General features: G+C 41.2%; 1 protein-coding gene and 1 pseudogene across 3 annotated transcripts in view; both read left to right on the forward strand.

Moving 5' to 3' along the window:
* The first annotated feature begins 3,936 nt into the window (after positions 1 to 3,936).
* On the forward strand, positions 3,937 to 10,680 carry LOC139553030 (uncharacterized; annotated as a pseudogene).
* Positions 10,681 to 11,976: 1,296 nt separating this feature from the next.
* Positions 11,977 to 15,754, forward strand: part of LOC139553329 (bromodomain adjacent to zinc finger domain protein 1A-like) — a 47,333-nt gene continuing 43,555 nt past the window's right edge. For 2 of the 3 annotated variants that reach the window (XM_071365540.1, XM_071365542.1), the window contains exons 1-3: positions 11,977 to 12,140; positions 12,459 to 12,609; positions 14,072 to 14,350. In XM_071365540.1, the coding sequence (XP_071221641.1) occupies positions 12,497 to 12,609; positions 14,072 to 14,350 (392 nt within the window). In that variant the 5' untranslated portion in view covers positions 11,977 to 12,140; positions 12,459 to 12,496. Of the gene's footprint in view, positions 12,168 to 12,458; positions 12,610 to 14,071; positions 14,351 to 15,754 lie in introns of all 3 variants that reach the window. The other variant, XM_071365541.1, reaches the window with a different exon arrangement.

Below are 15,754 nucleotides of genomic sequence, written 5' to 3' on the forward strand. Positions count from 1 at the left end.
GAGCTCAGGTGCATCCTGTTTCCATTTATCATCCTTGAGATGTTGCTACGGTTTGATTGGAGTCCACCTGTGATACATTCAATTGATTGGACATGATTTGGAAAAGCACACACCTGTCTATATAAGGTCCCACAGTTAACAGTGCATGTCAGAGCAAAAACCAAGCCATGAGGTCAAAGGAATTGGCTGTAGAGCGCCGAGACAGAGCTCTGGGGGAAGGGTACCAAAACATTTTGGCAGCGTTGAACGTCCCCAAGAACACAGTGGCCTGCATTTTTCTTAAATGGAAGTTTGGAACCACCAAGACTCTTACTAGAACTGGCTGCCCAGCCAAATTGAGCAATCGGGGGAGAAGGGCCTTGGTCAGTGAGGTGACCAAGAACCGTATTGTCACTCTGACAGAGCTCTAGAGTTCCTCTGTGGAGCTGGGAGAATCTTCCAGAAGGACAACCATCTCTGAAACACTCCACCAATTAGGCCTTTATGGTAGAGTGGTCAGACAGAAGCCACTCCTCAGTAAAAGGCACAAGACAGCCCACTCTCAGACCATGAGAAACAAAATTCTCTGGTCTGATGAAAACAAGTTTGAACTCTTTGACCTGAATGCAAAGCTTCCCTTCTGGAAGAAACCTGGCAGCAACATGCTGTGGGGATGGTTTTCAGCAGCAGGGACTATGAAACTAGTCAGGCTTGAGGGAAAGAAACTGAGCAAAGTACAGATCCTTGATGAAAACCTGTTCCAGCGTGCTCAGGACCTCAGATTGTGGTAAAGGTTCACCTTCCAACAGGACAATGACCCTAAGCACACAGCCACGGCAACGCAGTCTCAGAATGTCCTTGAGTGGCCCAGCCAGAACCCGGACTTGAAACCAATCGCACATCTCTGGAGAGACCTGAAAATAGCTGTGCAGCGACAGAGCTTGATCCTCTGCAGAGAAGAATGGGAGAAACCCCCCTTATACAGGTGTGCCAAGCTTGTAGCTTCATACCCAAGAAGACTCGCGGCTGTAATTGCTGCCAAAGGTGCTTCAACAAAGTACTGAGTAAAGGGTCTGAATACTTACTGTATGTAAATGTGATATTTCAGTTATTTTAAACACATTTGACATTTCTAAACCTGTTTTTGCATTGTCATTGTGTAGATTGACACTTTATAAAATATATACATTTTAGAATAAGGCTAACAATGTGGAAGAAGTCGAGGGGTTTGGATACTTTCTGAATGCAGTGTGTGTACAGTTGCTGGAAATTGGCCTCAACAGCAATGTTTTCTCAGCCTCATGGTAAAAGTAGCATGACATTAGCTTTACATTTTTCTTTTTGCACTTTGCTCAGACCATGCTGGTCGGGCAACTGCTGTAGGCCACTCGTTTGAAAGTGAACTGCAGCTGCCTCAATGTGAACTACAATCTTGACGTTATGGTTTAGAAATGTTTAATAATCCTTGTCCAAAGAGTTTTATTTTACCAGGTTAGTCAGATATCCTTTGCAAATTCAAAAGATACACTAACTGGACACATTAGCAAAGTTACAACCTGTGTTTTCAGCAACGCAGCCTCCAGCCAAGGTATTACACATACTTTCACCTTGCGCTCCCATTTCTAATGAGCCGTTTGACATTTCCATATGGGAACATGTGGTATTCAAAACATTCTCGTGCAACTGTGCTGAACTGCGTACAGTAAGTGTCTCTTTTGTATTTAAACAATGTTTTTTCTCAGATTTGAAAGTTCAAAACCGTATCCCAATCGAGGTGTATTAACATTTAGACAGCGTGTTTGTGTGATGTCGGAGCATTTCCCTTACACAGCAGATGTGTAAGTGAATAGACACTAAAGCACTAGCGTTATCGTCTATGAATGGGCTAAATTTAGCCTAAATCAACCAAAAGCGATTTTAGCATGTAAGTCTTAATGGGGCAAACCATTTTTTTTCTTTGTTTCTGATGCATCATGCATGCCAGCGAAGCCACAATACATAAATTGCACTATAATGGTGACAAACGGTGCCCACAGATTTGTCACTCATTCCAAGGGAGGCAGTGTCTGCGGGTTTTTCTTCCTCTTTGACATGATGGCGGTCCGCAAACGTTAAAGGTGCATGCTGCTACCAACTGTGCTGGAGTGTGGGCACTCACGGTTTTCTAAATCCTACGTACTTCTGGGGGGGAAAAAGAGCCCTACTAACTAGTAATATACCCCCCTCCCACAAATCTTTCCTAACTTCAATGACCCTACACTTCACTCTTTCCCTCCCCTCAACATACAACACATGCTCCACCGTTTCCTCAACCGTACACTGCAGACACAAACCATTCACATGCTTGCCACCAGGTGTAATTAGTTCAATGTCCTAAACGCAATCGACCAAACGCCACCTCTTCCTTCCTAATCTGGTCCACTGACCTTTCTTTGGAGGGCATATAAATGCCGGCCCTTGGGCTCAGTCTCATCTCTTCTGCCACACATCTATCAAAATGGCTCTGATCTTACATTTGGCCTCACCTCCACCCAGTGGAACATCAATTATCTCTCGTTTTTAAGCTCTTTTGGCTAACTGGACTACAATTTCATTCCCTAACACACCCGAATGTGCATCTCACTGCTACACCCAGCATCTAAATTCTCCATAACTCCAATAGTATATCACTCCTATTAGATTTACCAGATAAACTATTTAATATAGACATAGAATCTGAGCATACTATAACTCTTAACAGGTTGTACGTGCTCCACCCACTGGAGGGCAACTACAGTTCACCTGAGTATACTGACGGTGTTCTACATACAGTACCAGTCAAAAGTTTGAACACACCAACTCACACCAAGGGTTTTTCTTTATTTTTTTCTATTTTTTTCTACATTGTAGAATAATAGTGAAGACAAACTATGAAATATTAACCAAAAAAAGTGTTTAAAAAATCCAAATATATTTGAGTTTCTTCAAAGTAGCCACCCTTTCCCTTGACAGCTTTGCACACTTTTGGCATTCTCTCAACCAGCTGCATGAGGTAGTCACCTGGAATGCATTTCAATTAACAGGTGTGCCTTGTTAAAAGTTAATTTGTGGAATTTATTTCCTTCTTAATGCGTTAGAGCCAATCAGTTGTGTTGTGACAAGGTAGGGGTGGTATAGAGAAGATAGCTCTATTTGGTAAAAGACCAAGTCCATATTATGGCAAAAACAGCTCAAATAAGCAAAGAGAAATGACAGTCCATCATTACTTTTAGAGATGAAAGTCGATCTGGAATATTTCAAAAACTTTGAAAGTTTCTTCAAGTGCAGTCGCAAAAACCATCAAGCGCTATGATGGAACTGGCTCTCATGAGGACCGCCACAGGAAAGGAAGACCCAGAGTTACCTCTGCTGCAGAGGATAAGTTCATTAGAGTTTACCAGCCTCAGAAATTGCAGCCCAGATAAATGCTTCACATATCAAGTAACAGACACATCTCAACATCAACTGTTCAGAGGAGACTGCGTAAATCAGGCCTTCATGGTCGAATTGCTGCTAAGAAACCACTACTAAAGGAAACCAATAAAAATAAGAGACTGGTGGTCTAATGAGTCCAAATTTGAGCTTTTTGGTTCAACCGCCGTGTCTTTGTGAGACGCAGAGTAGGTGAATGGATGATCTCCACGTGTGGTTTCCACCTTGAAGCATGGATGGTGTGGGGGTGCTTTGCTGGTGACATTGTCTGTCATTTATTGAGAATTCAAGGCACACTTAATAACCAGCATGGCTACCACAGCATTCTGCAGCGATACGCCATCCCATCAGGTTTGCTCTTAGTGGGACTATCATTTGTTTTTCAACAGGACAATGACCCAAAACACCTCCAGGTTGTGTAAGGGCTATTTGACCAAAAAGGAGAGTGATGAAGTGCTGCATCAGATGACCTGGCCTCCACAATCACCTGACCTCAACGCAATTGAGATGGTTTGGGATGTGTTGGACCGCAAAGCGGAGGAAAAGCAGCCCACAAGTGCTCAGCATATGTGAGAAGTCCAAGACTGTTGGAAAAGCATTCCAGGTGAAGTTGGTCGGAAGAATGTCAAGAGTGCAAAGCTGTCATCAAGGCAAAGGGTGGCTACTTTGAAGAATCTCAAATCTCAAATATAATATTTGTTTAAAACTTTTTTGGTTACTACATGATTCCATATGTGTTATTTCATAGTTTTGATGTCTTCACTATTATTCTACGATGTAGAAATTTGTAAAAATAAAGAAAAACCCTTGAATGAGTAGGTTTGTCCAAACTTTTGACTGGTACTGTATATATACAGTTGAAGTCAGAAGTTTACATACACTTAGGTTGGAGTCATTAAAACTTGTTTTTCAACCACCACAAATTTCTTGTTAACAAACCTTTGGTGAGAAAAGTGCTAATCAATCCCAGAATAACAGCAAAGGACGTTGTGAAGATGCTGGAGGAAACAAGTACAAAAGTATCTATATCCACAGTAAAACGAGTCCTATATCAACATAACCTGAAAGGCCGCTCAGCAAGGAAGAAGCCACTGCTTCAAAACTGCCATAAAAAAGCCAGACAATGGTTTGCAACTGCACATGGGGACAAAGATAATACTTTTTGGATAATGTCCTCTGGTCTAATGAAACAAAAATAGAACTGTTTGCCCATAATGACCATTGTTATGTTTGGAGGAAAAAGGGGGAGGCTTGCAAGCCGAAGAACACCATCCCAACCGTGAAGCACGGGGGTGGCAGCATCATGTTGTGGGGATGCTTTGCTGCAGGAGGGACTGGTGCATTTCACAAAATAGATGGCATCATGAGGCAGGAAAATTATGTGGATATATTGAAGCAAAATCTCACGACATCAGTCAGGAAGTTAAAGCTTAGTTGCAAATGGGTCTTCCAAATGGACAATGACGCCAAGCATACTTCCCAAGTTGTGGCAAAATGGCTTAAGGACAACAAAGTCAAGGTATTGGAGTGGCCATCACAAAGCCCTGACCTCAATCCCATAGAACATTTGTGAGAAGAACTGAAAAAGTGTGCGTGAGCAAGGAGGCCTACAAACCTGACTCACTTACATCAGCTCTGTCAGGAGGAATGGGCCAAAATTCACCCAACTTATTGTGGGAAGCTTGTGGAAGGCTACCTGAAACTTTTGACCCAAGTTAAACAATTTAAAGGCAATGCTACCAAATACTAATTGAGTGTATGCAAACTTCTGACCCACTGGGAATGTGATGAAAGAAATAATAGCTGAAATAAATCATTCTCTCTACTATTATTCTGACATTTCACATTCTTAAAATAAAGTGGTGATCCTAACTGACCTAAAACAGGGAATTTTTACTAGGATTAAATGTCAGAAATCGTGAAAACTGAGTTTACATGTATTTGGCTAAAGGGTATGTAAACTTACGACTTCAACTGTATACTGAACAAAAATATAAACGCAACATGTAAAGTGTTGGTCCCAGAAATGTTCTATACGCACAAAAAGCTTATTTCTCTCAAAATTATTATTTTTTTGTTTACATCCATGTTAGTGAGCATTTCTTATTACCAAGATAATCCATCCACTTGACAGTTGTGGCATATCAAGAAGCTGATTAAACAGTCTGATCATTACACAGGTGCACCTTGTGCCAGGGACAATAAAAGGCCACTAAAATGTGGGGTTTTGTCACACAACACAATGCCACAGATGTCTCAAGTTTTGAGGGTGCGTGCAGTTGGTATGCTGACTGCAGGAATGTCCACCAGAGCTGTTGCCAGAGGATTTAATTAATGTTCATTTCTCTACCATAAGCGACCAACTTCGTTTTAGAGAATTTGGCAGTACATCCAACTGGCCTCACAACCGCAGACCACGTGTATGGCGTCGTGTGGGGGAGCAGTTTCCTGATGTCAACGTTGTGAACAGAGTGCCCCATGGTGGTGGTTGGGTTATGGTATGGACAGGCATAAGCTACGGACAACCAACACAGTTTTTTTATTGATGGAAATTTGAATGCAAAGAAATACTGTGACGGGATCCTGAGGACCATTGTGAGGCCAATTATTTTTAAGGTATCTGTGACCAGATGCATATCTGTATTCCCAGTCATGTGAAATCCATAGATTAGGGCCTAATTAATTTACTGTAATTCAGTAAAATCTTTGAAATTGTTGCATATTGCGTTTAAATTTTTGTTCAGAATATTTTTCACTGTGACCTGCTGCTGACTATCAGGGAGTGAGCAGGCTGAGTGAGTTGTGGGGAGCGCTGCAGCAGGCAGCTGAGTTATGGAGACAGAGCAGCACCGGCTTACATCGTGACAACTTTGTTCCAGTTGTAGGTAGGTAGGCTATTCAGATTGGTCGTGGAGACACCTATTTCCAACCCTTTTTCCAAATCCCAAATTAATTTGTGCCACTTGTTTAGCCTTCATGGAGATGGCAAAAATATTTAATAAATAGCAAACTTCAGTTTGTTCTTGTAGACTTGTTGTAACGGCTGTCTTCGGGTGAAAGAGAGGAGGACCAAAATGCAGCGTGATGATAATCCATATTTTAATAGGCTACTTAAACAACGAACAAAAACAACAAACTGACAGAAAGAACCGAAGATGCTACAGTCCTGAACTAGTGAACACAGAACAGATGAACAGGAACAATCACCCACAAAACACACTACAAAAACAGGCTACCTAAATATGGTTCCCAATCAGAGACAATGACTAACACCTGCCTCTGATTGAGAACCATATCAGGCCAAACAAGAAACCCCACATAGAAACAGACAACATAGATCATACCCACCCAGCTCACGTCCTGACCAACTAAATAAAGACTAAACAAAGGAAAATAAGGTCAGAAACGTGACACTTGTGTTATTAGGCAATTATTAATATCCGTGTTTAGTTAATTAAATTGGACGTTATCAATTGCGGTCATGGTCACAGCTCTATCGCAAATGTATCATTTAGGCAAATTTCAGTTTCATTGTGGACTTTTCCCTGAAATTAGTTGTTGGCCTATCAGGAGCTTTAGGCTATAGCTCAGCAAACCATGACAAAGTTGAATTGCGATTATAAACCCAGATGTTTGTCAGTAGCCTATGGCTATTGAAATAATTAGTCAATCTCTCAAATTGGCCATTTATAACGGTTTGTAGTCTGGCACATAATAACTGCACAGTTGCCAGAAAATAGCCTAACGTTTGTTTTTTGAATTTCGTCAAAGTGTTTCTTGCAGATTTCGAGATCCTCTGTCATCAGTCAAATTACGTTGATATTCCTTCATAATTCACTTGATAACGTTATGGAAAAAGGGTTTATTGGATAAATGTGTCAACTCCTCTCTTGCTGCTGAAAAAAACATTTTGGCATACTTTATAGGCGGGATTTGAGAGGTCACTGGGCTATACATTTCAGCTATATCTGGCAACCCTGGGTGACACACATGGGCAACTAACAGCTTACTACACAACATACACTTAGTATTACTTTCTTAGCTACAGTATACATATCTCCCTGGCATATTACAGCATTTATGCAGCAGCATACAATAAATATTTTTGGACTCACAGTTGTTGTGCTCACTTGAACAAGTGACCAGCGGTCCTTCTTGTGGGTAAACTTTGTCATCAAACTTTGTCATCAAAGCCTGGCATTCTCTGGATGGAGTCATACCGGATTGACAGCATGGCCAATCTATTATACCTTTTCTAGCCCAAGGTGTTGCGTGTGAATGTTTTGAAGCCTGGAAAAGAGACCCTTTCAGACAGATGTTTTAAATGCTTAAACCCAGACTCTGATTCCACTTATTCTGCTTCAGTCATTACCACGAACCCTCTCCATCTAATAGCAGGTAGGGGGAGCAAAATAGTGATCGCTTTGCCACTGATTCCTTCCAAACCACTTTTTGTTGAATTTACGCACTCATTGTTGAATTAGCGATTTCCAACTTGTAGTGTAATGTTTATGTCCAATGGCAGATGAGCCCCTGAGATGATTTATCTATCATTTCTCTTCATATGACAAGGATTGAAAAGGATTTTGCTGTAGATTGTCGACGTGATTCGTAATGATGACTTCTTGTCTAGCTAGCTAGCTTGCTGGCTAAGATTTTGAACATATGATGTTGACATGATCAGTCCAATCAAAGCTATGGTAGACACAACGTGATTTGACATTATTTTATCTGTGGCCAGAAGAGCCCCACTGTCATAATAATACCCATAAAACCTAGCGGTCAAACCAATGGTTCCATTGGTTTTTCCACCATTTATTTTTCCCATTGAAAATTTTATAAACAGATTTTAGACATAGAATTACAGCAGAAGTGCCAGTCCAAGAAGGCTCTCAAGGTCATAGAGTCTGCTGCGTTTCGTGTAGCTTACCTTGGCGTGATGGATTCGGATTCGAAAATGCTAATTAGCATTAAAATAGATATCATACAAAACTGCAAATCCCTGCAAGCTCCAGCACGTCATCTTTGCTGACATCTTTGCTAACAGGTATTGTGTCAATTTAAAACTTGCACAAGACAGTTCACAGAATTGTCAATTTAAAGAAATGTTGCCAATTTATTCATTACTACATTTAGCTAACATTAGATAGTTAATCCAGAGATTCTTACCTTTGCCTCGATTCAGCAGTCTCGTCCAGATCAACATGGCATTTGTAGTTCTTTATGATAGCCACATTAGCAGCTAATTAGCGGTTCATTTTTTTTTGGGGGGGGGGGGGGGGGGGTGTAAATACAGGTGAATATATTGATAAAGATCACCTTGTCCGAGAGAGATTTACATGGATATCAAAACGTCATGCCATGGGAAGCCTACACAAAACACAGCATACTCTAGGACCTTGAGCCTTCTTTGATGGGCACTTCTGCTGTAAATATATGGCAGAACCCAAAGGGGCTTGAACTGCCTAGCTCTCCCTGTAGATTCTGTGGTGACGTAGTGTCCCCATGAGTGACAAAACACTGAGCCAATCATGGTGCAACTAGAGAACATTACCAACGCCTGTGCTCTGTACTTTCGCTGGCTGCCCTTCCACCACAGAAAGCATTGAGCTAGGCTGACTCACTCACGAAAGAGACCATGTGTGTATGCAGCTTTATAAACTCAAGGATATATAGATATTTTTATAGATTGTTTACAAACTGATATGTGACACGAATTAATGCCAGAATAAAAAAAACTCTCTGATTTCTATTTAATTTAAATTTTAAGCATAACACGTGGGACTCAAAACAGATGGGGCTCTACCCCACCTGCCCTGAATGACGGGCCGCAACTGTAATCAACCATACCATGTTCATGTATGATAATATTGACTCAACTGTATAAATTTAGCTAGTCCGTTTTGTTTCTTGCAGATAAAGTGGATGATGGGTTGGTTGACAATCAAAAGGTTATACTTCAAAGTACTTCATAGGATCTCAGGATATGTCTTCTTTTGGACTCCTTGGATATTCAGAAGGTGTGTAACAGTAATTGCTTTCATGATACAACAAACACTTTTACACCAGATTTACTAGCTGGGTTCTTGTATTTGGTGCAAGGTGTGTGTACCTTTTTATTTTCAGTGAGGAATCAAATTTTACAAACTACAGCGGGATGACTTCCTGCTTACAGGCTTCAACAAAGCATAGGCCTAATTCTGTTTATCATTAATTGATTACTCAGACCCAGCAGAAGCCCCAACCCATACTGCATGAGGATGCTTTCCTGTATGTCGAGGAGACAGTAGATACACTCTGTGAGGAGGGCAAGATGAGCCGCAACTACTGCCTGAAATGTGGCTCTCACAGAACAGCTCCCCTGAGCAGGTTTGTTGCCTTGCATGGCCAACTATTGTACTTACTTGAGTTACAATGGCCTATCAATAATTAGTAGATGTGTAAGATGAGGGTCGGGTTATAAACCTCATATAGCAGCATTGTGTCAAAATGAATGTCAATTTTTTATGTTTCTATTCTGAGTTAATCTCTCACTCTTCCATACTGGAGCTCCAGTTCCTGTTCCAGCATGTCCTACCAGTGACTGGGAGACTAGTGGTGGACAATATTGCAGGAAAATCAGTTTCATGAATGCTTTGGCACAAAAGTATTTACTCTTCCAGTCATCTGTTTGTGCTTCAGGGGTACCTGTACAGCTCTGCAGCTCGGCTTGCTGGGGTAGAGATCAGTGCAGAGTTTTTCAGGCTTCAAAATATGGCTGTGGAGAAGTATGGCTTCAGTGACCGAATACAGATAAAGTGATCATTAGTACCCCCTGTATATTGCCTCGCAACTGTTACTTTACTGTTGCTCCTTAATTATTTGTTATTTTTCAACAACAACGTTTTAAAAATGTTATTTAAAAAATGTTTACTGCAGTTTATTTTAGTAAATAGTTAATAACACTTTTTTTCTTAAAACTGCATTGTTGGTTAAGCGCTTTTCAGTAAGCATTTCACTGTGAGGTCTACACCTGTTTTATTCTGTGCATTTGACAAATATAATTTGATTTGAGTTTGTCTCTTGAACTTATCTTTGTCTTATATTTTTGAAGAATATATAAGTGCCACAGCTTTCTCTCCTTGTCTCACATTTCCCCAGGTCATCCATGCAGATAACATGACTCAGGATTCCCTGTTACAGAATTTAGATTTTCTCATCATGAACAATGTGTTTGAGTACTTTCTACAGCCCAATGATCAAATGAAGTAGGTAAACATTGGACACCATTACCCGGGGTGTATTAATTTGGGCACACTGTTTGCAACTGATAACAGAAATTAGTGTTTCTTATTGGACAAGTCTAAGTAGTCCCTCATTCTTTCAGTTCGTTTAAAAAAAATGTGATGACCCAGACCACCATGAAAGTACTCCACTTGTGCTCTATTGATTATAGTTTCAAGCCTCCAGGAAGCACTTTCGTTACTTTTCGTTACTTTGTTACTTACTTGGGGCGGCAGATAGCCTAGTGGTTAGAGTGTTGGACTAGTCAACTGAAAGGTTGCAAGATCGAATCCCCGAGCTGACAAGGTAAAAATCTGTCGTTCTGCCCCTGAACAAGGCAGTTAACCCACTGTTCCTAGGCTGGGATTGAAAATAAGAATTAGTTCTTTACTGACTTGCCCAGTTAAATAAAGTATAATAAAAAAACTTCAGTCAGTTTACTGAAAATGTCTGTTTTCCACACTTTGAGAATTTAATGTTTCTATGATGTGTCACGTCAAGCATAATGCACACTTATAATGCTGTCCTGTGCTCGTCCTTCAGGGAGGGATCAACCTTAGCCAGTGAGTAGATAAAGTACCTCTGGATTACAACGTCTATCTGGGGAAGGACGGTGGCCCGGACGCATTCAAAGAGATACACCTTTATAGGATCTGTGACCCCGAGTGAAGACCAAACATCCCTTCAGACTTTCTGTCCCTTGGAAATGGACTTTCTGCTGCAATGCAGATATGCTTTTGTATAGGGCCTTATCATATCATGTTCAAGGAATAACAATCTATCAAGATGACCAAGTGATCTGTGACAGGAAATCCAAACTATCACTGGGATAATGTCATGTACTTTACAATTCAGTGACTTCATTGGAGGGTAGCATAATTGTGCAGAAATTGGCTATTAACTGGCACCAGCTGTAAGGAAATTCTGTTTTGCCTTCCAACAGCATGGCATTGCCTCTCAATCATTGAAACCCATCATTTTTGCAGAGATTTACCTACATCAGACAGGCATCATGCAGTCATCATGTTGTGCTAAACAAGCAGTCGACACCATCTTGAATATAGGCCTTCAATAACCCTCAATATTTTGTTTATCTGCTATAATGTTGGAACTGATTATGATGACTTTCACTTAGATCTGTAAAAATGCTGTATGCTCTGGTTCAGTAGTACAAAATATGGCTTCTTCACTCTTTTGATGTTCAATGAACATAAACGTGATTGGTGGTAATGATGCGAGTGGCGGGACAAACAACCAATAAAAGATTCTTCACTCAGGCCACCCCCCCCACCCCACCCCACCTCAAACGCTTCCTTGTCTGTGAACAACTAGAGCTGATCAAACTTGTCGTCAAGACGGTGTCGGTCCGCCGGAGAAGTGGGGCAGTCCTCGGACTTTTTGTATATTTCTCCCGCGTATTATTGTTTCAACGATCCACAACCGAACCGGTAGACCTCTCTTGGATTCTTACTCTAGTATGCAACATTGTTATCCGGTTTGAACATCGGCGTTTTTATTGATAATATCAGAAATAGATTGTCAGTCATTGAGCACATTTTCATGTGGTTGGTTGGAATAGCTTCACTTTTGTGTGTGAGACTGACTGGGAAGCATGTGTCATTAACAAAGGCTGGATTTCCTCTTAAATTGTCGTCAACTTTTACAATATTCGGGTCATTGCCCTTTGTTTATTGCCTATGTTTACTGTTAAAACTTTTATGTAATAAGTATTTCTGGCTTTCTTTTTCCCTCATTTCTTTTGAAAGTCAGAGGACCGATCAAGAGAAGACGAAGATAAAGAAAGATGCCGCTTCTCCACAGAAAGCCTTTCGTCAGACAGAAGCCCCCAGCGGACCTAAAACCAGATGAAGAAGTATTCCTTTGCAAAGTCACGCATGAAATCTTCAGGACTTATGAGTACGTGAAGTCCAAACAAATAACTTAATTACTAATGATTTAGTTAGCTAGCTAACGTTACGCCTAACAAATATTGTCTCAACTCGAGTGAGAAAAGTTAAACCGAAGTGACAGCAAACGTTACTTAGCTAAAATCAACTGCAATGTTGGAAGACCGACCAAATACTTACTATTATAAACTAGTTTGAATATCCTTAATGTATTGTTTGACTGGCACCTACTTAACTAGCCATCAGATGAAATGGGTCAGAACTGCAATTTATATCCAGTTCAGTTGTCATTGTTGTTTGTTAGGCGTAACGTTAGCTAGCTAACTAAATCATTGCTAACTAGCTAGCCAAGCGGCTACTAGTGTTGAAGCGAGTAGCTAACGTTACCTCTACCAGCCGAGCTAACCAAGTATTTAGTTGGGCCTGCTAGCCAGCTAGAAGCTAGCGCTGCAAACTATTCAACTTGAGTCGACTTTAATTTGAGTTATGGTTGTTATTGCCACAATGTAATGTCATATCTGTCGAATAACATGTTGATGTAGTTATCCAATGGAGATGTTTCTTGTTGAAAGTTATGGGACGGTTTTCTGCTCACATAAGTCGAAGGATGAGGGCAGATCTGCTCCTCGCAACTTTTCTGTCTCAGTTAGCGTGAGAAACGTGGTCGGGGCTATTGTTGTGTGATTGTTTATTGTTGCTAGCTAACTAGTAATCAAAAATGCTAACTGTGTTATGTAGTTGATAGTGAATATTTTTGGGGGCAAATTGTTACCCATAGACAACGACACATTTTTGACTTACCAACGAATAACAAACTCTGACAAAAAAAAGTAAACAATGGCAGCCAGATCCATATATTCCAGACAAACCACAAGTTGGCCATGGTATGTTTTTATTGCAAATTTAGTACAGTGATGGACAACTTAGTTTTGTTTATTATTTAAAAACTATTTAGAAGATGGACTATTTTATGTTTGTGTGTTTTAAAAAAATTATTTGTGAGGTATGGTTTCTTTGGAATTGTATTTACTCGTGACAGATTTATCAACATGACTAAAGAAACTTCAGGACCGAGGTTTTTCAAGATCCTGTCTATGTGCAGAGACCTTGGAAAAGCCTCAAGTTTACAGTATACAGAGATAAGCAATGCATAAATTGTATGCAGCAATGTTTTCAACAGTGATCTGGGGAGCATGGGTTTTCCTGGCCTCCTGTGATTGTGTGGGCAACAATATTTTGCCTCTATCCAGAAAACGTGCAAAATTGGTGAACACTTTCATTTCATGCTGTCACACATTAGGGCCCTGGTTGAAAGTAGTACACCAGTGGAGGCTGGTTGGAGGAGCTATAAGAGGACAGGCTCATTGTAATACCATTCCAGCCATTACAATGAGCCTGTCCTCCTATAGCTCCTCCACAGTAGTACACATTAGGGAATATGCAATGACCTGAACCACCCTGTCTCCCCACAGTGAGTTCTTTGAGAGGACCATCTTGTGCAACAGCCTAGTGTGGAGCTGTGCGGTGACAGGCAAACCTGGCCTGACCTACCTGGAAGCACTGGAGAGTGAGAAGAGGGGCCGTCGTAGCCTGCAGAGCTTCCCCTCAGCCCTGGTGGTCCCCTTGCTGCACCTCACAGCCCTCACATACCGTACCCGGCTCCACGAGATCTGTGATGATGTGTATTCTTATGCCAGGGAGAGGTTTTTTCCTGGGGAGATCGTGGATGTTGTGAACCGCTCCGGTACCAGGTAAAGTGTTGATTTATCCATATGACCTCACCTAGCATCATCAGCTTTACTTTACTGTACTCTGGGTGTTCTTAGTCACACCAGTGTCAGGTAGTGATTTTATCCCTATGATGATCTCACCTACCCTCATCACAAGTGTTGTTGGTTTTATCCATATGACCTCACCTAGCATCTTCAGTTTTACTTTATTTTACATATATGACCTCATCCAGTGTCATCAGTTTCACTTTTCACCATTTGGTTTTAAATCATCTTCCTGAAAGAGTTCAATGCCTTTTACTGTCTCTCCTTATGAGCCACTGATGGTTTCCCTATTTAGCCGAAGGAAAATTCACTAAATGTTTTATGTTCGCTAGCATTACCTCTGTGACAGTAGATTCCAGCTCTTTGACAGTGGAATCATGTGCTCTGTAGTAAACAGATACATTGTTTTGTCAACATGGTTGAGTTGGCGTGAGCTGTTTGGAGATGGGCACCAGAGGAGAACTGATGACTGGGTGTGGTCCAATGACTTCTGTGTCCCTCCGTCATATCTGCCAGCTTTGTCTGTACAATACCCACAGGTCATGCTTATTTAGCAAGACTCACAAAACTCTAACCATTAACCCTCATACCACCAGTCTGTAATCCTTTGGCTCTTAGGTTATAGAATCTACTGAGCATATGGATTAAATCACTATAAAGGGCCCTCTTCTGTATTCTGAGAGGAGATCAGTCAGCCATCATGAGCTGACCTTGCTGTTTGGAGATAACACAACAGTAGTGAGTGGGTGGAGCTAAGGCGAGTGCTGTGGTTGGCTAAGCCAGCACAAGGAGTTGTCCCAGACATCACCTCATCACGGCTTGGTGGTAGGCAGCGCAGAGAGGCAGCCAGCCAGACAAGAAGAAACATGGACCCACAGCAGGGGAGGAGGGAGGGAGAAGGCATAGGGGAAGCAGGCGCATGCAGGGACAATTGCCATGTGGCTTCTGGCTGGGCTGGGCTCTGAGGGATTTACTCAGCCAACATGCTCTTGTCAGTTGTTTCTGACTTGAGTGCTTAACCTGATGTGCGTAAGTTAAATGCCTGTAAGCAGGTTCAGTGTTTCTGGCCTAGTATTTTGGTTAGGCCAGTGGATTAGGTATTAGTGAGGGCATGTCTCAAGTTACAAATACTCTTGTTAAAGTCTGGGCATCTACCAATGACTATTATTTCAATTCTAATACCATGATTATTGTTACAAGTACAGTTACTAATAGTTACTACACTTATTTCATTCAAGATTGGATGTGAGGTTTTTTTAGAGCCCGACCGATAACTCGGTTGACAGATTTATTATCGGCCAATAATAAAGCTAACAGAAATATTTGTATCTGGCTTTATTCCACCGGTAAAGCACCAATATTATGTACATAGAATGAACA

This window comes from Salvelinus alpinus, chromosome 25, assembly GCF_045679555.1.
Source record: "Salvelinus alpinus chromosome 25, SLU_Salpinus.1, whole genome shotgun sequence".
In the NCBI taxonomy this organism is placed as follows: Eukaryota; Metazoa; Chordata; class Actinopteri; order Salmoniformes; family Salmonidae; genus Salvelinus; species Salvelinus alpinus.